At 38.9% G+C, this 24,895-nt stretch overlaps 1 protein-coding gene across 5 annotated transcripts in view; it reads left to right on the top strand.

Annotated features, from left to right (window-relative positions):
• The window catches only part of mast4 (microtubule associated serine/threonine kinase family member 4), a 97,973-nt gene that overhangs the window by 59,032 nt on the left and 14,046 nt on the right, over positions 1 to 24,895 (top strand). For 2 of the 5 annotated variants that reach the window (XM_046067625.1, XM_046067624.1), the window contains exons 5-19: positions 1,892 to 1,972; positions 12,283 to 12,371; positions 15,733 to 15,802; positions 16,568 to 16,646; positions 18,328 to 18,482; positions 18,573 to 18,648; positions 18,739 to 18,948; positions 19,649 to 19,750; positions 21,176 to 21,308; positions 22,422 to 22,483; positions 22,605 to 22,696; positions 22,967 to 23,175; positions 23,275 to 23,413; positions 24,007 to 24,139; positions 24,226 to 24,391. In XM_046067625.1, coding sequence (XP_045923581.1) covers positions 1,892 to 1,972; positions 12,283 to 12,371; positions 15,733 to 15,802; positions 16,568 to 16,646; positions 18,328 to 18,482; positions 18,573 to 18,648; positions 18,739 to 18,948; positions 19,649 to 19,750; positions 21,176 to 21,308; positions 22,422 to 22,483; positions 22,605 to 22,696; positions 22,967 to 23,175; positions 23,275 to 23,413; positions 24,007 to 24,139; positions 24,226 to 24,391 — 1,796 coding nt within the window. The remainder of the gene's footprint in view (positions 1 to 1,891; positions 1,973 to 12,282; positions 12,372 to 15,732; positions 15,803 to 16,567; positions 16,647 to 18,327; positions 18,483 to 18,572; positions 18,649 to 18,738; positions 18,949 to 19,648; positions 19,751 to 21,175; positions 21,309 to 22,421; positions 22,484 to 22,604; positions 22,697 to 22,966; positions 23,176 to 23,274; positions 23,414 to 24,006; positions 24,140 to 24,225; positions 24,392 to 24,895) is intronic. The other 3 variants (XM_046067628.1, XM_046067627.1, XM_046067626.1) reach the window with 2 other exon arrangements.

The following is a 24,895-nucleotide window of genomic DNA, read 5'->3' as shown; positions in this document are numbered from 1 at the left end:
CAAGAACTGTAGCCCCCTTTTTTTTTTTTACCCCCTCCCTTTTTGTTGGGGGAAAGAAATCCAATCCGTCTCATCGCGCTGTGGTGGCTGGGTTTGGCTCTTTGTCAGTGCAGGGGGGCGGGAGCCAGGCAGGCAGTGTGAATGCACATCATGACCACAATAGAGCAAACGAGCACAGTTCAGCCATGAAAGCCCAGCGGGAGAGGCTGAGAATTCCAGGGCTGACGCTAGAGTGAGTATTTTCCTCCGTTATCCTACTGGGGAGGCAGCTCCTCTGCAGTATGTAGCTTCATCTGTCTCTGTGTCATATTTGTTGCTGTCTTGTACTGTTGCTTTCAGCTCTGTGCTGCGTTAGCATTAGCAGCAGGAAGTCTAATGTCAAATCTTTAACAGCTAGGCAACTGCAGCTTACTTGTGGTTGTGTGTCTGTGTGCGTGTGTTCACGCATTTATTTATTTTCATGCACGTTTGTGTGATAGATGGACAGAAAATGTGTCACGCAAAGGAGTGCTGCAACTGCACGACATGCTTTATTTACTGGTGTGACACACATACACTCACACAGAGCATACGCAGGAAACGCACACAGACTCATAACACACCTATGATGAGTGTTGTGGCAGTGTTAGATGGTGATCAATAAGGTGAATCACTAAAGGCTGTATGTTTACATGGCAGGTTTCCCATTTTAACAAAGCCGCAGTCATTTCTTTGACATTTTTCATTTAGGTCAACAAGGTATTTGTTATAGTTCCCTCCATCTGCAATTGAGTTAGCATAATTGGCTGAGTGACTATGTTAAATTAGCTATAAAACCTTTTTCTCTGCAGATTTTAGATATAAAGATATGTTCTAGAATTGTCAACATATCCCCTGAAAATATCAAAACCAACATAATGTGTTTCTCCATCAATACTTTCTGACCCCCTTAAGCCAATTGGTTCCTAGTGAAGATGTAAATCTTTAAAATTGGGTCACAAACATAGCGTTTCTTTTCCAAAAAATGCTCAGTAATTTCCTCTAAACATCTGGACAATGTAGATTTTAGCAAACATTATTCAAACAGGGGGAAATAGTGCTTAGTTATTTGGGGACTATTTTTATCAGTGGATTAATAGACATTTGGTGTGCGAGTGAGGATTTACTGCAGCAGGACGGTGTATGTGGTATTGACTCAAAATAAACCACAGTGCCCGTGTTCATCTTAATAGAGGACATGTCACCCAGTGCAACAGTGTGGCTCATTGACGTGTTATAATAGTTTTGGGACAACACTGGAGCTGTATGGCACAGAGGAATCAGATATGGCAGATATGGCAGGCTTTGGATACACACACAATACTTGTTAGTCGGATCCATTCATTGTCCGTGTTGCTCTTTCCGTGGAACTTCTCCAGACTTATCCTTTAAACAGCGTATTTTGGTCCGTCACTGCAGTAAAAGTTTCTCACCTCTATATGACCCAGTGCTCTGCAGTGCCAGTGTTCACTTTAAATAAAGCTCAATCCATGACATCACATAGGTAAAATTAGTCTTTCTGCATGATTTGGATGAACAGGAGAGAAGCTATTTCTAACCTTATCTCAATATTTCAGTAAAGAATATGAAAGTAGGTTCATCTGTAACTTCCCTTTATAATCTTCAGCTTTTTAGTCTCAATTGAAACTATGTGGTGAGACATCCCCAACGTAGAACTAACACTGCAGTACCAAACAAATGCCTTGGGAACCTGCTCTTTAAACACGATTTTGGTTCATCTGACAGGGATCATTACTCTTCATGATGCTGCTGTCTTTATCTGGTCATGTGTCAGAACTGTGTGTATTGGGAGGGTTTCTTTCCTGTTTGTGAAAAAAAGACAACTATTCACTACACTCCATTTAACTTACAGCCTCACTCCCCGAAGCTTGAGCCCCACTCCCACTAGCCCCTGCAGTCCGTGCAGCCCGCTGCACGCTTTTCATTTTTGGAGGTAAGCGAGAGCTCTTAAAACATGGCTATTTTGTTTTAAAAGGCCTGTTAGTGCATGTTTAAGTAAGTCCTGCCTTCATGCTTCACAAGGCTGGAACTGGTTTTTCAGTTTGACCTCCTAAAATCATCTGCCATTGATATGACATTGAAAGAGGAGGACACAGTGCTTATATAATGTTGATAGTGTCCCCCCTTCCCCCATCTTGCCCCTCTCTGTTCTGAGGTTTATGCTCCTCTTTCATGTGCTAAGTAGGATTTGTGGCATTCGCAGTACATCAAAGTGAAGAATGGTCTCAATCTGTCTGAATCCCGGCTGGATTGATAAATTTAGGAATAATTAATATTCAAAACCGTAAAAGCTAGTTTTGGATTTCTCAGTAATGGTTTCCTATCCAAGCGTATTGCTTATATCGCAACTAGTTGATAATTAGTATTTCAAAATCTGTATGTACTGGTAGAACCTCGGATTATTTTTCAAAAACCAAGACTTTTATCCTTGTCACTGAAAAGATTATTCCTTTCGGGGGTTAATGTGCATGAGTCATGTCTGAGATGGCATGTCCTCTGCTCGAACTCCATATTTCACTCGTCAAGAAGCTCTGAATCTGTCTTTGTTCACAGACAAAACTCATTTGGGATTTCACTTTCAAATAGGTCTTCAAGGTTGGCGCCATCTTGTTGTGGCTCTGTGTTGCTTAATTAGTGTTTATATAAACACTGGTTAGTTTGACAAATGGATGAAAAGGTGGCCAAGAACTCCAGTGTCTTTTGATGACACGATAGATTGGAGTCTTGCCTGCTTCGTCTGTGCTGATTACATACAAAAATAGTCTGAGTACAAAAGAAGTACCAACAGTTATATACAGTATAAAGGTGGAAGGTTTTTTACTGTTAAAAGTGGACTAGTTTACAGTTAGTTTTTTTCCTTGATCGTGTTAAAATATCATGTTGTTGCGGTGTTGTTTTCTACCATACATTTTAACTTCATGGTTAGCTTTAGTTTTATGGAACTGAGCCTTCTGCGGGAGCTTAAACACGCGGGATTTAATTGCTTAAACCTCAAAGTAAAACAAAAACAGGACATTTCAAAACGGAAAACTCACTGCTCAAGAAATGTATATGTTTTACTCATATAAAAAAGGGAGGTAGTCTGTCAGGATTTGATTTATTTACTTTAGTCAGGCTGGTGTGGATTTTGTCAAGAGAAATAGTTAGAATGAATCTTGGAATTGTTTTTGCCCGCTCATTCAAAACACTCAGCTCTGAAGAATTTTCTGTATCAATGAATAGCATGAAACACCCACCCATGTCACCTCTGATCCCCTCTTGTTCTACTCAGCTTTTGTAGAGAGTCAAGTGGAGCAGGCATTTAAGTGAGTCAGACAAGAATGTGGAGATGTTTTTTTATTTTATGTATTGACAATTTCAGTTTTTATTCGCTCATGTACCAATGGCTGAGAGTCTCAATTCATACAGTGTGTTCAAAGAATGATGCTGTAACCTGTAACTTGTATTTATAGAGGACAGTATCCTACAGCATTAATATACTTCAGTGTAGGGCCATCTGCATCTACAGAACTGCTTATACAGCAGCACTTTGCAGCAACCGTATGAGAGAAAGGTTGTTGGTGACTGATTGATGGTCGTGAAGGAGGTTGGTGGCAGAGTTACAGTTTCTCTGACATTGCAGATTATCAGATGTAGCTAGCTAACATAGTAGCCAATCATTGTGGGCGTTCAGACTGAAAACAGCTCTGTGTTTAGAAAAAAAAAAGATGAAAGCAAGAGGCTGCAATGGTGGGGTGTGTTGTTTCAAGTACCATTGAGAACTGAAATACAATCCAGGAAATTCAGTTTGAGTTTGAAGGATTTTCGGCTTCTGTATTTCATATAACTTATCAGAGTAGACGGAGATTTCACAGAATATACTGACCTTTCCCAAGATTTATGAATGATAACAGATTGGAGCTTCTGTTACTGTAATTACTTGACCCTGTGTATCATTATGGATTAATACTGTATAAATTCATATATATCTCACATACAGCACATACTGTATCTTCCTGTGTCGCTAAAGCAAAACTAATTTCATTATTAAAATATTGTTTTATTTTCAAAAACAGCTAGGAACCAGTTAAGTCAGTAGTAACCAGTACAGTAACCCAAATCTTCTGCATGGGATATCGGCGTTACCAGTGACTTCCCTATTCATGCTGCTCTATGCAAGTTTGACTTTGAACCATCCGAACCATAATTTCTTATGTGGAACACAGAAACAGAGCAGAGCCATAATTAGAGTGAAGGCTGTCACGCTGGCCTGCAGGGAGACGGACTGAGCCACTCTGAGGGAATGCACACACAGTGACTTTATACTGACAAAAATGGCTTCTGATAACACCTTATTGCAGAAGAGGTACACGTAAGTGGAACCACTGGTTATCTGCCGGTCATGGCGGTGTTCCTCCTTTGTCGATTTCACTCTTCATCGCTCTTCCTGAGCGTTTGAATCCCTTCCAAGCAGTACACTTGGCAAGTGGTTGGACTAATCTGCAGAATCCTGATAGTCCTCAGGTCTGACCGTGCACTTCCTTTTTGTCTTTCAACCACTTATTTTGCTCTCCTGTTCTTGTCTGACCAACAGACCAAAAACCCAAGGTACTCAGTTTGTGATCACTGAAGACTAAGAAAACCAGCAAATATTTACATTAGAAAAGATGGAACCAATGGATTTTGGGTATTTCTATTTTAAAAATGACATAAACCATTATTTAATTATCCAAATTGTTGTCAATTAAGTGTCTGTCAGCTGACTTGTCAAGTAATTGACTGGTCCGTAAATATTAGACCTTAGCCCTCATTTTTGTCAATCTTGTGAGTTGCGTTTATTTTGTTTTATTTTGTTTTTTCATGAGCAAATTACATCGACAGCCTTTTCACTTTCTGTTCAATAAGACACGACAAATGTTTTGAAGCTGGATTGTGAAAGTAACATGTATACCTTATTCCATCAATCATGTGGTTACAGCCACCTCTGACTCTGCACACACACACACACACTAACAGAGGTGCTGTTATCGCAGCTCTTGAGTTTTATTATTGCAGCATTGCCAAGTGTCTGTTTGCAGGGCTGAACTTTGCTCTCTCCTTTAGAGAATAGTCACTGGATAGAAACAATCAGTGGCATGGTCCTTAAGGTTAGATTCTTTGTAACAGGCTCGTAATGGTTCATATGTTTTGGAATATTATTTTTTTCATAACCCTGACAGCTACTAGAGAATTTGTCTGCGGCCATCACTCCCTACAGCTATGATCAGCTGAGACTGAAGTCTCACATACACAAAAGACTCAAAAGTCAAAATCATCACTGAACTGACAAAACACCAGGTTTTGTGTGTGTTATACACACATGGGCAAGCAGGATTACAGCTCTTCCAACCTGTTTTTTCCTTTTCTGAAAGGTCAGGTGTAATAAAATTAAAGTAAATAATATATTTGGATATTGTAAACGTGTATTAAACTTTTGATCGGCATGCTTGTCAGTACTCACTTGTGCCCAGATGCTTATCTGTCTTTAGAGCTGATCAGAAAATATGAGGCAGGGATCAAAGGTGATGGAGTTAAGGTGAGGCTCCGATCCAATGAATGAGGTAGGACTGTTTATGCAGGGAACAGCTGAGGGAAGAATTTATGCTGTAGCAGAAGAAATCCATGCAAAATCACATAATTTCCATTTCAAATGAGCCCTGCTTAATACACTGACCCACCGAACTTTTGGAGGGGTGCCAGCCTGCGAGTGCACAGCCGCATCTGCTGATGATGCAGCACCCCTCTGTCTCACAAACCCCCCTTCACAGGATGTGAAGTGGTAGATGCCTGTTACATGATATGAAGCATGTTGAGCGAAGGGTGCAGGGTGAGTGCTTGGGATACAGCATACAGTCGCAGTGAGACGGTAAAACAAAAAGTCAGCTAGCATTAGGTGTATGCAACAGTGAAGGCTGTCTACACCTGACCTGGATCACACAAACTGTGTGCCTTTCAGGATCCTCCCTGGGTACTTTTTTATTTGAGGACAGAGGAGGACAACGCGTCCTCTCTGCCTGTGTGTTTATGCCGCATCTGGCTGCAGATGTGCCTGTGCAGAGGAAGTTTGGACCTAAGGAAAGCCATTGTAGGAGTACTTGTCAGGACTGCTCTGGGGGTCGCATCCTCCCGAACCCTGAAAGCTGTCGCTTTTCCTCACAAGGTCTTCAAAATCCCCATTTACATCTCCCTTTCTGGCATGACTTGGACACAATGTCAGACTCTAGTCTGTGGACAGTGCTGTCAAACTTTAACATGCCACATTTCTTCAGTGGAGCCCGCCTGCGCCGGTCCAAAAGGTAACCTTTAAAACAATTTTGCCGTATTTTCTATTTTTCTTTACAGTCTTTATGCTGATACAGAGATTAGTTTGTCCTGAGTAAAACGCCTGTTTTTATATTGGCAGACAGGTCACTTGGCATATATGGTTTCTGGACCACTGATTGGCAGAAGGATGTTTTTCTTTGTATATACAGTTTGGTTAGCTGAGCTATTCGATTCTATTAAGGCCAACCTGAAATAAGAAGCTGGGTGTTCCCTTCTTGCCTATTGTGTATTATTTGCTTTGTGAGTCAAATGCTAATTGAATGTTTGTTGCTGAGGCAGTATCATGTTCCTTACACAGGATGTGTACTGTCCTATATGACAGCCCCATTAATAGTTAGAAAGTGGAAATACTTAATATATATTAAGTATTATAAATATGTATATCTGTTACTGTTTGTTGTTTTTAGTGGGGTTACAGTTTCTGTTCTCCACCAAGAAACTGTGCTTTGTTTTGACAAGTGCTGCTTTCGAGAAAATCTTATGTTTTTATACGAAACTATGTATTTTGTTTGACTTTTGAACTGCATTCCTAACATCGCTTCATTAAAAATGTTCCATTGGTTTATGGTTTCAGAGTGTGTAGACACTGGTTTATAGCTAAGCCACTTGATCCTAGTTTTTTGTATATGTTTTGGTAAAGCCCATATAACTGATATTTATTTTTAATCTCTGTCCTGACCCATTTATAGCGCAGAGCAGCTTAACATGAAATGCTGGATGTATTTGGGCATCTTGCATCAGTACATAAATGTTTTTCATTTGAAAACCACAGTCAGATTTTGTGGATATCAAAAACTGAAGCTTCATGCTGTTAAAGCTGAGATCACACAATGTTTTTCTGCTGTGTTTGTGAATAGATAGATTATTGATTGTATAGATGTTTTCTTGATAATTGATTTGAATTGATTTATATGCTGATATTGACAACAGATAGAAAGTTGCCTGGAAAAATGGATGGAAAAATGACCATTGATTCCCTAAACTCAGCTGAGAATGGCTGTTTACTCTTTTAGGTGATTTGAATAGAGAACACTTGCCCAGTTCATTACAATAATTTCTTTTTTTGTCTTGTTTTTAGTTATGGTCAGAATATTTTAATATAAGCTGATTATATTTGACATCTGTCATCCTAAACAAGTCAGATGACACATGTGTATTCTAGAAGTCAAAATAGAAAGAGACTTTGCTTCAATTATTGACCATATTACCATTAGGAACTAAGTTAAACATGTAATGCACTGTATGTGAAAATATATAATCAAACAAACCACAAAAAAGATTTGTCAAAGCTGACTTTCTGAAGAAATATGCAGTAATGTACATCTTCAGATATATAAAATGACAGTGTCTTCAGTGGCTGCATTGCTTTTATCCAAGCAGCACGTTTTTAAATACTATAAATAGAACAGTATGTGTCATATGTCTGACTTTGAATTTGGGTTTGTCAGAGAGGAGCAGCAATTTATGTGGCATTGCGCTTTGTCAGCTCACTTGACAGCTCTGACAAGGGAGCAAAACTCACAGAAGTAAAAAAGATTAATCATGGCTTTTTTGTTGAGATGGGTCAGGGTTTATCTGGATTCAGAGGGTTGTAAATCAAAGCCTTTTTATCTATTTTTGCCTCTTCCGGTTACCCAAAATAAGTGAGCAAGCTGAAACCTAATAAATTGTTTTTGACGGTTTCAGATTGCTTTATTATAATGAAGAGTTACAGTAATGTAGGTCAATTTAGAAATAAATGAAATAAATGTAAACTTAATATAAAATATAATCAGTATAAAATAGTGATATGTAAAGTATCTCAGTAACACATATTTAGAGTATTGTTAGTGGTTGAAAAAGAGATCTGTGGCTTTGTTTGTGAAGATTTTGTGTTTAATGTAACAATGGTTTGTTGACCTTGAGGGTTTTGCATATAACTGAGACTGGTAAACCTCATATGGATGCGTTCCAGGAATCTCACACATCTGCAATACAGCATACAACACTCACTGGCCTACTTTCTCCCTATCATCTTCGCCCAGGGCTTCTTTATCCCTCCTTTATAGCTTCACTGTGACGACACGTTTTTTCCCCCTCACTCAGCCTTTTTGGCCACAGAGGTGCTTCTACCAAAGCTCAGCTTAGCATCAAATGTGATAAAGATGGCCTGTGTGCCATCATAACCTGTGGCGGCAGTTTTGGAAAGTAGTCCAGATGCAGTCATTTTAATGTGTCCATGTGTCGCACTCAGGTAATAGGGGTTATAATAGCAGAAACACTGGGATGTGGTTAGTGAGAGGGTGAAGCAATGAGAGGGCTGATTGGGCAGCATTGTGGCATTCTCTTGGCTTAATCCACAGTGAGAGGGTATAAATAGATCTCGTTAAATCTGATCCTCTTTGACTGAGCACCTGTGTACCAGATAATATTCTCGCCCCCCGACCCTCAACATGGTAAATGATTCATGGCATGTGTCCACACTCTTGATCACAGGGGGTTAACCCCAGAAACCTTTCGAGTAAACACAGATGAATGGGATTTCAGTCGAAATAGGGTTTCCCCTTCTGATTTAGGGAGATGAATTTGGATTTTCATGTTACAATGAGAAGGCAACAAGCCTGCAGAGAAATACAAGCAGCTTCACTACACGCAGTATTTCTGTTGTCAGGCCTGAAGCAAGAACATTTTGTATTCCTATCCTAAATCTTTCTTTCTTTTTGGGTTCTTACAAGTGTTTTAAGTTGGATTCACCAAAGTCTCTTAACTCGTCAAACTTTCTTTAATGTCCAAATACTTTAAGCATTATTAAATTGATGTGTGGTTAATCGACCCTAACATGAGCATAAAAAACACTGGGTTCTTGTGTATCACTCTTTTACACTTGAAAAAACTGGAAGTGGTGGAGCTAACACTACACATAGAATAAATTGGGTAGATTTAAATATTGAATCTACAGGCACAAAACGATTTCATGAAGTAACATTCATTTTTGCATACAATTTTGTGAGCATGAGATTGAAAGATCTGTGGCACATAGGATCACCTCACTGCCAAGCCTATAAATGCAACAATTTCTGGGATGTGAAAAACAAACAAGATAACACTTGATTGGTGCAGCAAATGTATCTATCAGATCATTTTGTTATGTTCAATATTGTAATTGTTACAGCCTTTAGTAAATCTAGGCTTTAGTGTGTTCACATTCTTTTGGAGCATAGGAAGGAGATTTTTGCACGTGATCATCAAAAAAAAAAAAGGAAAGAAAGTTGCCTAGCTCATCAATATTGCGCTGTTGTGACATTGAAGCTCTGAGGGCTCTGCAGTAGCACCTGTACAAGCTGCTCTTCAGCAGTGTTAACAAAGCGATGAAAGATCGCTTGCTCACCATTTCTGCATCATTGCAGAAGCGCATGTGCATTTGATCGTTCTGCGCGATCAATGCGGGAGCTGTGACATGAATTTCTCCCTGTCTCTTTCTCTCTTTCTCCTACACGAATGGTTGTTCTTTTTCTCTACCACTGGTATAAAGTACCTTATCCTGTAGCCATGCAGCACCTGCTTTTCATAAAATGTTTTTTAGCTCTTAGCTTCTTCATTCTTTATTTGCATCCCCAAACACAATATAAAACAAGCAAAAATTTTAAATCACACCGCACCAACAAAACAAGAAGAGTAAAAAATAAGTGAAATAACTCTACATATGAAAAAATAGACAAGCTTATAATGAAAACTATATCCACAAAAAGAAATTAAAAACAGTCAATGGTTATAAAACAGCATGTGTTTGATATTGGTGGGAAGTGTATTCAGACAGAAGAAGCTCTATAAAGAACGTAATCATACAATTTGTTCTTGGACATGGCACCTTAAGATGACCAGTACTCACTTGACATGTATGACAAAAATTTTGCCCTCACACAGTTAGCTGTGATAATTGTTTATGCCTCTCGCACACATAAGCATGGCAAGAACAATTTGGTTTTTAGATGTTTTTCAGTGGCACTTGACTGAATGACTGGGCAGTACTCCAGGCAGAAGATGGAACATATGTAAATTACCTAATTTATCACTTTGCCTTCATGGCAAGAATATTCCTATTACCAGATACCTTAAATTTAGTTTTAATATTAAGATTATCTCTTGAGCTCCACTGATGTTGGAGCAGAAAACTAAGTCGAGTCATCCACAGACATAACTACATTGACATTGTTGACAACATGGCAAATCATTTTTAAAAATTTCAAATAAAAGTGGACCCTTCGACTTGAGGCAAGGCAAGTTTATTTTGATAGCACATTTCATACACAAAGGCAACTCGGAGTGCTTTACATAAAGCATAAAAAGACGTAAACATATACAACCATAACATTTAAGCTTGGTAATAAGTACACTATGGTATGGTACTATGGTCATTGACATCAGAAGCTGCAGTAAAATCCAGGAGCAAAGCCTTAACTAGCTTATTTTTTTGTGGTGTTTGTATTATGCAAAGGATTGAAAGTATTATTGAATAACATCTTAAAAAATCAGTTGGAAATGGTTCAGGTCATGGAGGAGGTTATGTAACAGGATGTCATTGAGTCTCTGACCTTGAAGTGAATTCATGTTCTTCAGGCATTATGTGTTTCCACTGACAGCCTCTAATTTGAGTTTAAACCCAAGACTAATCGGAGCATTAAACACTGAAGCTGCTTTTATGTTGAAGTAGTTCATTTTTTTTCCTCAAGGTTAAAAAGTGGACTACAGTTATTAGTCACATGTTGTTGATCACAGTGGCTCCTTGTGAGTCACAGCCCAGTATTAACATGAGCAAACATAAAAGCATTGTGAATGCTGCACACAGAACTGGCTTTTTTGGTGACTGAACCAAGATGTTCTGTCTCCTGTTTGTATGGCTCTGTGTGCACCAATTGTTACTGGTGACTCCAGGACTGTAAACATGCCCTCAACTATATTTTCTTTGAACTCTCTCTTTAACCAAATCACACACATTTAGGATATTCTACGTGATCTCCTTTTGATAACTAAAATTTTTTACTGAGCCTCCCCAAACACAGTTTGAAGGCCCGCCTCCCCCTTTGAAAACCTCTGTGATGGAGTATTAGGACAGAAATACATGTCACCTCAATCTGATCGATGATTTTCAAAGTAAAATATTGCTATAAATTCAGTGGCACTAAATTTCAACATTAAGTATTCAATAGTGGTTAAATTTCACATACATTGATGTTCCATTAACATTGCTGGATCAGTTCACATTGTTATAGAAAAGGTTTCCTGCTTCTAAGCCTCTGCATTACTCTATTGTAGGTTTCTACAGTAAATGTCGTGGGCGTGCTTTTTTCCATTACATCTGACAAGGGGTGGCTGTGGCTCAGGAGGTAGAGCGGGTTGGCCGTTAATCGGAAGGTCGGCGGTTCAATCCCGGCTCCCCCAGGCTGCATGTCGAAGTGTCCTTGGGCACAATACTGAATCCCAAATTGCCCCTGGCGGTTATTCCGCCAGTGTATGAATATGTGTGACTGTTAGTTTCTGTTTTGAGCACTTAGGCTCAGTGTACGAATGTGTGTGAATGGTGAATGCAGATGTAGTGTAAAAAGACTAGAAAGGCGCTATACAAGTACGGAGCATTTACATTTTACAAGAACAATACCTGAGAGTGACTGACGAATACACTGAATCACATTGATGGCATCACCAAACTAAAGACAAGATCAGCAAAACTTACGAAGTACGAATCAAAATACAAATACTACAAAGAGGAGCATGTATTGTAAACATCATTATTGTAATAATGATGATGATTGATGATGATAATAAAATAGGCATATGAGTTGAGATTTTACCTGCTGTTTGTTAGGAGATTTGTCTGTTCTTTGTCCAGCGTCCTGCCTAAGATTTGAATTTGTGATTTTACAGCTGCAGAACGAGCAACAGAAAAAGCCTGATAGGAAGCGGTCAGTCTTCAGGTTTACAGCGACCTCACTCCCCTCTCTCATCTCTCACAGGTAAGTCTATGTGCAGTATATGTATATGCATGTCTATTCCTGTGTGTGCAGCGTGTCCTCGCCCCATTGTTGGCAACACAGCCATTGGTGCTCAGAGGAGGAGCCATTAATTCACAGGGTTCTTTTACAGGAATGCTGTCCATTGTGTAGTGCAAGATAAAGTAGTTTGGGAAAACAATAGAGGAAAAAGCCTTTGCTAGTAAACATGCAATCCTCTGTTTCCCTCTGCATAGCTTTAAACCAAGTGGCACCCTCATATGATTTTAACTTTATGAAGTAACAAAAGTACAGTCAGTGTTCACATTGAATGTTGTTGATTAACCCTTACAACATTGGATGCAGATGCTTGTCTTGCACAGAAAGCAACGAGAAGATGGTAAAGCACTAAAGAGTAGTTGTTAAATGTTTATTATCCTTTCAATTGCAATCTTTGTCAGGCCAGTACTGTAGTGCTTTGGTGAGAATTGAACTGTACAGTGGTAAGATGAAGGGCAGTGATTGTACTCTGTGAGGAAGTGGCGGCTTGCATAGAGGAAATGCACAGGAGCAGAGGGGGGGGCTCATTTACCATAGGGCGTTTTATTTCCTGGCATTGGTCAGCAAAAGCAGAGCCGCAAATTACAGTGTTAGGTCTGTATTTCAACCTAACGAAGGGGCCCAGTCTTTAAGATGGAATCGCAAAGCCACAATGTTGTTGCTAATGAATGTGTTCTGCTCCGGGACGACCTAACACTGTGGCTTAGTCGTAATATTGGTACCAAAGGTAAGGAAAAACATCTTTTCACTTCCATTTACAGCAGTCATATAACTGATTTACGCTGACGTCTACAGTTGTGACTCACAATCTTTTTTACATTTGATGTATTTCTTCTGTTTTCTGATCTTGGCTGTGCAGATGTATTGTAGCAGATCAAACTTTTGTTCATAATGATGAATAATTTTATAAACAACATTTATCATGAATCATATTTCCTGTTTTTCCTGTCAGACATTGTCCCTAACAGTCGGTAGATAATCGGTCTCTTCAGGTGCAGTCTAACTCCCAAAGGAAGAAGTTATCATCTTTAACTGGCTGCGATTAAGATTGCAGTGTAACTACATAGGAGACATGCATCACTAACATGATTCAGTGGCTCTGTCATTTTTTCCCAGTATTGAAAAGGCCTGTCTTTGTCATCACAGGAGGTGGGGGCATCGAAGATCCCTCCATTAGTGAGGGATGTAATTATGTCTGATTAATGCTGCACCATAGGTTTGTTTTTTATATATATATATATATATATCTCAGTGGCCCAAAGCTACATACAGTATATAGACGTTACTGATGTAGGTTAACAGAGTGAGTCCTGCTTGTTTATGAGAGGACATCGTGTGGCTATGATATATGGTAATAGTCACATTATACATTATTTTCTTTTTAATTAAGTAAATTCAGTTATTTTCTTGTTGGCTTAGTACTCTGTATGCTCCCATCACGTTCTTTATGTCCTCTTAATGATGATTATTTTACAGTTTACTGGGGGAGCCTTTGCTGATTGATCTCCACTCCTTATGGAATGAACTCCCAATGCAAATTTGGGAAGCAGGCTCTGTTGAGATTACCAAATTTAGGCTTAAAACCCACGTTTTTTCCTCTACGCTGTGGCCCCTCCTGGAATCACTGACTGGAATCGCATTCATCTGATTTCTACTTTGATAACTATTTACCTCAGTTCTGTTGATAAATTTTTCAGTTTCCTAAACTAAGTCCTTTTGTTACATTAGCATTCTTACCTGTTTGTTTAGGATTCTGCCTGTTTTCTGTGTGTATTTTTACATTTGAAGTCTCTTAGTTGTGTGTCTGATGTTGTATATGAACCTGTGAAGTGTGCAGAGACTATGTGGGTGATGTGCATTTTACATAGAGTGAAGTGGAGCTGAACTACATTTTAGAAATAAAACACCCTGCCTTTTTTTCCTCAGCACTTGAGTATTTATCCTAACATCAAGGCAGTCAATCAAGTTATGTGCCTGTCAAGCTTTTCTAGATTTACAACTATCAAATTTGCATAGCGAACCACCATCTCTCTGAGATTTAACCATTTAAGATCAGTGAGAAGAAAGTATTTAAGTACACTGTACGCTGCCATGAAGCATCACATTTGACACGTGTGATCTGTGCATCCTGTGTGAAAACCTAGAGGCTTTTAAAAACGAATTGGTCAAAGTATACTGTTTTACTATTACTGGCAAGCGGAAGGCAGGATAAAAGGTAGGAGGATAGAGATGACATTTGACATTAAGCCAAACTGGGTGTTTTGTGTGCTGAAAAATGTCCACCCCAATGTGCATTCAGTGAATATGCTGTTGATGAAAATGATGCTTTGGAAAGTGCTGTGGGTGTATTTAGTTTGCCGGTTGCTGACCTTTTTCTAACCCTTACAAGACCAACACACTGTACTTTAGATTACTGCGAAATATCAAAAAAACAGCAGCTGTTCATTAAACCTATGTATACTGATGGTTTGCATCACATCCTTGAGGTCTTCAAGAGAGTTTTAGGTCCAGATGAGGTGTATTAATCCTCTGTAGCTTTCAAAGTGTTGTCGTGGGTTGCACAAATCTATACAAACGAAAAGTCTCTTATGGTAAAAATGTAACTATAACTATATAGTTTAATGTCTTGCTGTTGGTTTTATTGCTAAAAAGTTTAGTCGATTAGTCCATTGAGAGTTCAGAGATTATTTATTTTTCATTTTTCAAGCAAAACAGCCAAACGTTCCCGTGTTCCAGGCTCTAAATTGTGAGGATTTGCCTCAAGTCTTTGTTCCATGTAATAGGAAACTGAGTACCGTTGGGTTTGGAGCTGGTTTGGCAAAACAAGCAGTTTGATGACATCATCTGGGGCTGTAGGAAATTGCATTTTTCACTATTTTCTGACATTTTATTTACCAAATGATTAATCAAGATTAATTAATCAAAATGATCTGCAGATTACTAAATAATGAAACTAATCATTATTTGCAGTCTTGGATGGTTTTCATTTAACTTTCTGGATTGGCTGCAGCTCCCCATCACCTGAACAGAGAATGAACATTTTTGAACATGAGTTTTTATCATTTAAGGAAGATTTGTGTTTCAAGAAATTAAAAATAACAGACATTATTATCTGTTGTGTTTATATATCAACGTGATGTTTAAAACATACTCTGTCAAACATCTCTGTGACGTTGACTCATTAGTGGTTTATTGCAGTGTATCGGTCTTTGTTTTGTCTGCAAATTGATATTGGAATCCAGTCTTATTTAATTTATGTGCTTGCGGGTTGTTTGTTTTCCTTTTTAAATGTTCTTTATCTCCATTTCTTTGTTTTATTTTGCAGGAACAAGCCCACAAGACAGTCCAAGAAATTTCTCTCCTAGTGCCTCTGCTCATTTCTCCTTTGCACGAAGGTATACACAATCAGGCATCTTTACTTGATTTGCAGCTTAACAAATCAGCCATTAAAGACCAGAGGGTTACTTGTATGAGGATGCTGTGCTCCGGGTTAAAGCCATTCAACAGTGTCAGCCAGGAAAGACATATATTCTCTGCCAGCACAAGTCTGAATATTCAGAGTCTATTTATCTTTTCAGAAGCAGCATCAATAATGTATTTATTTTAGACCATTTCATGATATCATGTAATTATGTATTTTTTTTTATTATAATCCACAGTCATTGCCACAGAGCAGACAGGTAACTTCATGTTAGGCTTCCATTTGCCCTTGAACTTTCACAACCCCACATTTGTCCAGAGTACACTTTATAGTTCACACCCACCTCTTTTTGTATTTTCATAGCTCTAAAGTTTTCTTTCCATCATCCCGGCATCTAGTTTCAGTCCTACATTCACTTGCTTTATCTTCTAGTTTATTTAACTTGACTGTTTTGTCTGGTGTAATTTAATACAATACCACATGGTCACTATTAATCTATAACCATGTGCTCATTAGGATTGTAGGACTTAATTGTTTTCATGTTTTCAATACAAACATGGAAATTACCATATTTCATGTTTCTAAAGACAATTTTGCAAATTTGTCTTTGAACAAAGTCATATTCTTCCCCCTGACTAGCATTTTAAAGACCTGGAAATGTTCCATTGTTCTTTTGTGGATTCAGTGTTTCACTTTGAAGTGTGACAATACTCTGTTTGCCTTTGCTGTTGTGTGACAGGACTGATGGTCGCCGCTGGTCGTTGGCCTCCCTTCCCTCCTCTGGATATGGAACCAACACTCCCAGCTCCACTGTCTCTGTAAGCATCATGCACTCACCCAGTCCGACGCAACTGCCATCAAGAAATGTAACAGGTCAACAAAATCCAATTCAGCTAAACACAATGAATGTGGGGGGGAAAAAAGATTTGAAAACAATTTGAAGAAATATCTAAGTGCACTGACTGTTTTTTTTGTGATTTATATAGTATTACATGAGATGAATCTACCAAAAGTTAGCATGTGTTTACAAAATATTGCTGTTGCTTGTTTGTTGTCGACATCCTCCCAGGGTTCCTTTTTTTTGTTTGTTTTTTTTGTTTTTTTGAACCGTCAAAATATAACAAATTTAGCATAGTTTCTTATACTGATTGATCAATTTAGCTCACAAAGATTAGTTGTATTACTGAAATGATATTAATATTCAGATATAATTACAACATTCAAAAGATTGATGGGAAACACTGTCTCACAGCCCTGAATCCTGGAGCTCTCAATTCACAGCTTTTAGGTGATAAGCTTAAAAGAATCTGGCAGCTCTGTTCACCAGCTGTTTGTCTTTTATCAAACATCTGCCGTGCTACTTTCTAGCTAGAGGAGTTTGTTCTTTCACAAAACTAAAATGTACAGACACTGGCATGCAGAGAGTGAGCATATTAACCAGACAACAGCCAAGATTTCTTTTTCATTATTTAGGTCAACTCTCTCAACACGGCTGAGTAAATTCATCAAAAGTCCTCACTATTACTGGCTTTTAACTTTAACTTGCTGCAGGTTGTTAAGACATAAGTAAGTTGTAATTAAAACCACAGCTCTTGCACTTCCATTCTGCCCTAATTAAACTCAAATACTTAATGCTAAAACATGATGGAAAACATGTTAGAAAGTTGGCAAAATAAAAACCATGAAGAACAAAACCATTACCATGAAGAACAAATTGAAGTGAAAATAACTTCAACGTGGAATTCAGTATTTGTCATGGTAGCTCTGTTTGCTCATGAGTCTGGCTCACAGTAGTGACAACAATTCTTTGTGAACAAACACTCTGTTTGAGAAGCAAAAGAAGGAAGCTGACAGTACATGTAAACACACACACTAACATTTACAGGAAGTGCAAGTGTCAGGGGGATTGAAAATTGCCTGTATCAATTTTATTTTGTTTGTGATCTAGTGCATTTCCTGCTATTCACACCATTTTTCGAAGGAAGCGTGTCCTTGCATGACCTCTGGTGAAACATCAGTCACGAGTCGAGTCATATTAGAAACAGTAACAGTTTTGTTTTGAGGTAAAGGCCAGGCTTATAGTTTTCAGTTTAGTGTAACAGTTGAAATACAGACTTTAGACTTTAATGTTCTAGCAATCTACATGACCACTTAAGATACAACATTTTTCTTCTCAAATATTATTCCCAACAAATGTACATCGTAAACAACAACAACTGACAAGACAGGTGAAAGCAAGGCTCCTGCTGTCTTCATTGAGACACCTTGTTCAGGGCAGCTATGGCTGCAGGTGCAAAGTTTTTTGCCAAAACAAGCCCTTCTCCACCTCAGGGTATAAATGCAGTGCTAGGCTAGCTGTTTTCCTCATACGCCTGTTTTTATGCTTAAGGAAACTACCAAAACACAGGATTGCCTATTAGCATGTTTTTTTTTTTATCCACACAAAGAATTTGCCGCCTTTTTTTTTTCATGTTGAATATATATGTGTTTCATTTCCAGTCATCCTGTTCATCACAGGAGAAGCTGCACCAGCTGCCCTTCCAGCCCACACCTGACGAACTGCACTTCCTCTCCAAGCACTTCTGCACTGAGAGTATCTCCGGGGATGAATGCCGCAGAGCAGCGGCGATGCGACCCCGCTCACGCAGTCTCAGGTATTGGTTTACCTCAAGAAATGAACATAATCTCTTCGTGTTAAAATTGATGCCACTAAGGAACTGATTTTAATCCACTTTATTTTTCAGCCCTGGAAGATCTCCATCTTGTTACGATCATGAGATTATTATGATGAATCACGTCTACAAGGAGCGGTTTCCTAAGGTAAGGGTACACAGTAAGTTTGCGACAGTCATGTCTGGCCATTAATTATGTTATGCATTACCAAACTGACACCTTCTCTTCTTGCTGCAGGCCACAGCTCAGATGGAGGAGAGGATTCAGGAGATCATCCGCAGCAACTCTCCAGAGTGCGTCCTCCCTTTGGCAGATGGTGTGCTCGGCTTTGCCCACCACCAGATAATTGAACTGGCCCGTGACTGTCTGGAGAAGAGCCGGCTAGGACTCATCACCTCCAGCTACTTCTGCGAGCTCACTGACAAGCTGGAGAGGCTTGTTCAGGAGGTGAGCGCATCTTCAGAAATCATAGAGAAAGACAGTAATAAAAATAAAAATGTTGTCCTCCTGCTGTACAGCAGAAGGACCTGGCCCCATTTGGTGCTTCTCATGTGTTACATTACATTTGAGTTCTAAGCATCTGATTTTTGAAAAATCATTATCCAGCGACCTTTGAAAAACCTAGAAGGTTTATATCTAGAATTTAAAACACTCACCTCTGACCTGAAGGTATTTCCAGAATCTGTAAAAACTACTTTTCTAACTGATGAAAAAATATTTATTCTGTTGTACAATAACTTTACAAGAACATATTTCTCAAGTTACAAGTTACTGTATTCCCTAATCCAGTTAGCTGGATTGTCCTTGCTGTTTTTGGATTACACAAGCAAATTAAGAATGTGTTTTTGTATATTGTGAAAGAAATATCAATATATACCAGCTTAACTAACCTTAAGATAGCTTTGTATGGATAAGAAAAAAAGAGGTACAACTTGGGAAACTGGTTAAAATCTTTGTTGTCGTGCAGCGGACTAAATCTTTTTTGATCCAGATAATTATAAGAGTCTTAAACGATTCCACAAATACTTTCAGAACAGTAAGTGTTGTTAAAAGACCTAGGTTTTTCAAAGATCACCAGGTATTTCTTTATGGGAAGATCTGATATTTAACCGAGATCTTGTTTCTTTTCTGGTTGGCTGCTGTGTAGTCCACAGAGAGATCAGAGAGCGAGGAGGTGAACTTCATCAGAGAGCTCGTGAAGAAGATCCTCATAATCATAGCACGACCTGCTCGACTGCTGGAATGTCTGGTATGTTTCATGTATCACTAATCTAAAATATACTGTATGTATACCCTTATTAGTGTGCTACACATCTTTTGCATTTGATTTTTGAATATAAGTCCCATCTTCTAGAGACTGTTACTCAATAGGATAGTTAATTGTTGGTGCAAAGTGGTTCATTATAAGCACTTGCCCTGGAGTGTATCTCATCATGTATCACAAGGTTAAAGTGGCTATTGTCAACCTTTTTATAATGACAATATATCAAATGACAGTGTGAAAACAATGAGACAGTGTGAAATGGGCCACTCATAGTGTTGAATGTACAGACAATGATCGCCAGAATCTGAAGCTCGCCTCGGCTTTATGGAACTTTATAGTGAGTTTCAGCTCATTGTTTAGGTGTCGGACCTCAACTTTGTTTTTGGTCAGTCTCACGGCACTCATCTACTTTGTTTTTGGCTCTAAAAACACACTGTACACTACCTGCTCAGCACCAAACAGCAGACAAGTTAGCAACAAGCGTTTAACACATAAAAAGAGTTGATAGAGAACAAAAACAGAGTTCAAAGAAGGTGAATGTTAGACAATGACCAGAAACAGGACTCCAAATGAATGCTAATGTTGCTCTGTAACTGCTGGATGTGTAAATAGACTGTTTGCTAACATGTTCGCCATATTACAAGGTACAAGGTTGTTTATTAGTCATTATACAGCACAAGGCTGCATAACGAAACAAAATTTGTAGTTCCTTCGTGCTACACAACACAACATATAATTAAGTGTAGGCCTATATCGAAATATGGTAACGTATAACATAAAATAAAACAATACAGTTATTTATATACATATGTACAGACCTGTATACACCCTGAAGATTGAAGTGCATTTTTTGAATTTGCATGGGGTGAACGTAAACAGCAGCGACCAGATGAAAGTATGAAGGTTTCATCTTCACAATAAACAGCTCGGAACATGGACCACCTCCCGATGTTGATGCTGGGGCAGGTCTCTGTAACGATGTGGGCACAACGGTCTCTGAATTCCGTTGCTTGGTCAATATCAGTCCCATTTTGTCCAGAGTAGCTCTTTAGGAGCAGAATTAAGTCCAAGCTGGGCCAGCATGGCTCCTCTCCTGGCTGTCTTTCTTCTCCTCTGAGCGATCACCGCAGCCGCTGTGGTGCCTGGTCCAGTTGTTTGGGCCGGATGAATTGTGGTCTGCTGCTCTATCAACTTAGATGTTAGATGTTAACAACTCTGCTGCCCACAAGTGGCCCAAAAAATCTGTCATTGCATGTTTCAATAGAAATAGAAGAAAAAGTTGTACATTTTGTGGCTGCTTTTAAAGAGGAAGTGTATAAATGTGATCTTAATAATAATATCCATAAAAATATGCATTGTCTTCTTAAACATTGTTCATGCACTAAAATGTGTCTTCTGCTGTGTCTCCAGGAGTTTGACCCAGAGGAATTTTACCACCTTTTGGAGGCCGCTGAAGGACACGCTAAAGAGGGTCAGGGCATCAAAACGGACATCCCTCGTTACATCATCAGTCAGCTGGGACTCACAAGAGATCCTCTGGAAGGTACAGGAAAGACTCATCAACAGTGATAACACAATACAAACAACTCTGTTTATAACGGCTAGCACTCTTTAGCAAATAGGATAACGGAATGAAAATACATTAATGATATAATATGGAGAAAAGTTATTCCACTTTTAATGCGTTTCAGTGTTCTTTGTGTTTTTCATCATTGCTGGGGCAGCAAATAATGGTTATCTAATTTCTTTGTCTTTAGGAAAAAGAAGTATCTTATCTTCTATAATTCCAGAAGTGTATTACAGTTCTTGCTTCTTCAGTATTATGTTGGAATGTGCTAAATATGACCAAATTGAACGTTGTGCTTAGGCTGTAAAGGAGAAAGAATTTGAAAGAATTTAGCCATGGAAGGGCCTAACAAAGACACTCTTGACTAATGTCCTCTCTTGAACAGACTGTCTTTCTAATGACCCTGTCTCTCCAGATTCAGTAACAAACAACATTCATTATGACTAATTAGAAAGGAATGGCCTCCCCGCAGACCTTATACAGATACAGGCAGGCTGGCCCATCAGCCAATCTCTCCCTTCATTTCCCCCGAGTGTCTCCTGTGTTTCATTTGCCCAGTGCTTTGTGTGCCTGAAGCAAACCTACAAGGGAGGACAGATGCTAAATAGCAGTGAAAATGTGTTTACAGGCTCTCTAGGGACAAGGCAAACACCCCCCTGTGAAATCACACATGGACTTGGGCATGGTTGCACACAAATGCACACTCACAGAAGAACTGTAAAAGATGCAAGGTGGTTTATAATGAGCAATTGTTCTGGAGTGGTGATTTTCAAAATGGGTGTTAGACATGTGTTTGTGTTACCAAATTTGATTTCCGCCCCATTTAGTCTCGATTCAGATTATCTTGGAGTCAGCACCTCAAACCTAATAGGTGAATAAAGGCTACCGTCTGCTGTTTTTTATTTGTTTATAGGACCTGATTTCTCAGCATTTAGGTTACCTTTGTTTCAAAACCTGCACTGCAGAACATGTTCATGGGCTTCACATGAAGTTGTAGATTTATCAAAAAAACTAAAAGAGATTTTTTACTTTTAAACTGCTGCATCTCTGCTTCTTATGTTTTTTTAATTGCATCTGTTTTCTCTGTAGAAATTGCTCAGCTGACCAGCTGTGACAGTGGGATTGCAGAAACCCCAGAAACAGATGACTCTGTAAGCACAGAAATTGATTATTGTATTGATTTACTCAATCTTTACCGCAGGTGTAACAGCAGAGTACAGATTTTATCTTTTTGATTTGTTTTATTATTTGTCTCTCTCTTCTTTCCCTCAGTCTCAGAGCCTCAGCACATCCTTGCGGTCCCGGCGTAAACCCTGTGAATTAGACTTTGAGATGACAAAACTCATCAGCAATGGTGCCTATGGGTAAGGACATCTTATTCTATGCCAGGTTATATAATCTCTGATCATAGATGCTTTCTTACTGACCCAACAAGGAAGCCATTCACAATTTAATTTAGAACTGACTTTAACTTTTCCTGTTTTCACTTTACTTTGCATATTTCTTGCTTTTACCAGTTTACACAAACAGTTGACAATTAAAAAGATTTAATGATCAACCCCAAATTTGATTTGATTGTTCTTAAGAGTGGATCAGATCTTTCCCCAGCTGACTCTAAACTGTTTATTCCACAGAGCTGTTTATCTGGTTCGGCACAAGGAAACGAAGCAGCGGTTTGCCATGAAAAAGATCAACAAGCAGAACCTGATTTTGAGGAATCAGATACAACAGGCCTTTGTGGAGAGAGACATCCTTACCTTTGCTGAGAACCCTTTTGTGGTGTCTATGTATTGCTCCTTTGAGACACGGCGGCACCTGTGCATGGTCATGGAATATGTCGAAGGTCAGCAGCTAGATTTTTTTAGTGCATAGTGCTGCGAACAATGTCTCCTGTGTGCTATCTCAAGCACATCTGTAACCATCACTTCATTGATCTTAACAGGTGGAGACTGTGCTACCCTTTTGAAGAACATGGGGCCCCTGCCTGTGGATATGGCCAGGATGTACTTTGCAGAGACTGTACTGGCTCTGGAGTATCTCCACAATTATGGCATCGTCCACAGGGACCTCAAACCAGACAAGTGAGACTTCACAAATGTTAAAGAGGCCATAATCATTATTTTTATATTAACAATGACAGCTCATAGTAATGCACCATCAGAGAATTATCACCCAACTCTGCAGTTCCCTACAGCTCTACTGTAGTGTCTTCACTACACGCTAGCTGCTCAACAACAAAGGGCAGACAGACAAAGTTAGCGGCTACCTGGTGAACATAATGAAGCATTTTAATTAGAGTTGGAATTCATTAAAGGATAGCCCCGTTGAGATATATATAATATATATATATATATATTGCAGGATACATTTCCTTCAGACGTTGTTTTATGTTGATCTGTCAGTAATAATATAGCATATCAGTTATTTTACTTTTGGTACTTTAAGTAAATTTACCTTAATGTGTGTTAACATGCAGTAGTTTTACTAGTTTTAATTGTGTACTTTACTTTTTACATTGTGATGCATTGCAAAATATTTTCAACCTCAAAAAGGGGTCGGACTGTCAGAAAGGTTAAGAATCCCTGACCCAGACGTTTGCTGACTGTTACAAAAATCTGTGTTTTTGTTATCACAATTTATTGTAATTTTACAATTGCTTCCGTCTTCCTCACAGTTTGCTGGTTACATCAATGGGACACATAAAGCTGACAGATTTTGGGTTGTCCAAAGTTGGGCTGATGAACATGACCACTAACCTGTATGAGGGACATATAGAGAAAGATGCCAGGGAGTTCTCTGATAAGCAGGTGAGTCTTATTTATTTAAGTATAGTAATGGACAGTTTGGACAACATCATGTTTAGAATATTTATTGTTTGTTTTTTTCTGTACAGGTATGTGGAACCCCAGAGTATATTGCACCAGAGGTGATCCTAAGACAAGGATATGGGAAGCCGGTGGACTGGTGGGCTATGGGCATCATCCTCTACGAGTTCCTTGTGGGCTGTGTGCCTTTTTTTGGAGACACTCCAGAGCAGCTGTTTGGACAGGTCATCAGTGGTCAGTGTTGCCTCCCTTTTTTCTCAGATGATAATTAAAGACAAAGTTGATGAGATATCCTTTCTGTGATCTCTGCTGCAGGAAATTATGTGATGTTTGTATTTAAAGATGAAAATAAACTGTATTTATTTATTTATTTGTCAGTTTATTTTAATATAACATTTTACTAGACACAATTTTCTGCTGCTGGAGGTGATTTAAGCAAAGTGTCACAGCATCTGGTGTGTGGATTCTGTTGAGCACATCAGGAGAAATTCCCAAACCTCATTCAGATATGAAATTAAACATTTAAATAGTGACCACATGGAATTAGTCAGTGTGCATATTTCTCAATATATTGAAGACTGAGATTTCCCTGAGGACCAGGAGCGAAACAGATGGCAGTAAGTGGATTCAGCTTGACTTTAGACCACAAGTAAAGTTTTAATATTATGATGATGTACTCATATAGTCTTACGGTGACAGCAGAACAGAGAAAATCTTTTATCTCATCGGTGTTGTGGC

The sequence above is a fragment of the Micropterus dolomieu genome, linkage group LG13, assembly GCF_021292245.1.
Source record: "Micropterus dolomieu isolate WLL.071019.BEF.003 ecotype Adirondacks linkage group LG13, ASM2129224v1, whole genome shotgun sequence".
NCBI lineage: Eukaryota > Metazoa > Chordata > Actinopteri > Centrarchiformes > Centrarchidae > Micropterus > Micropterus dolomieu.
This window is presented reverse-complemented; position numbering and strand designations above follow the sequence as displayed.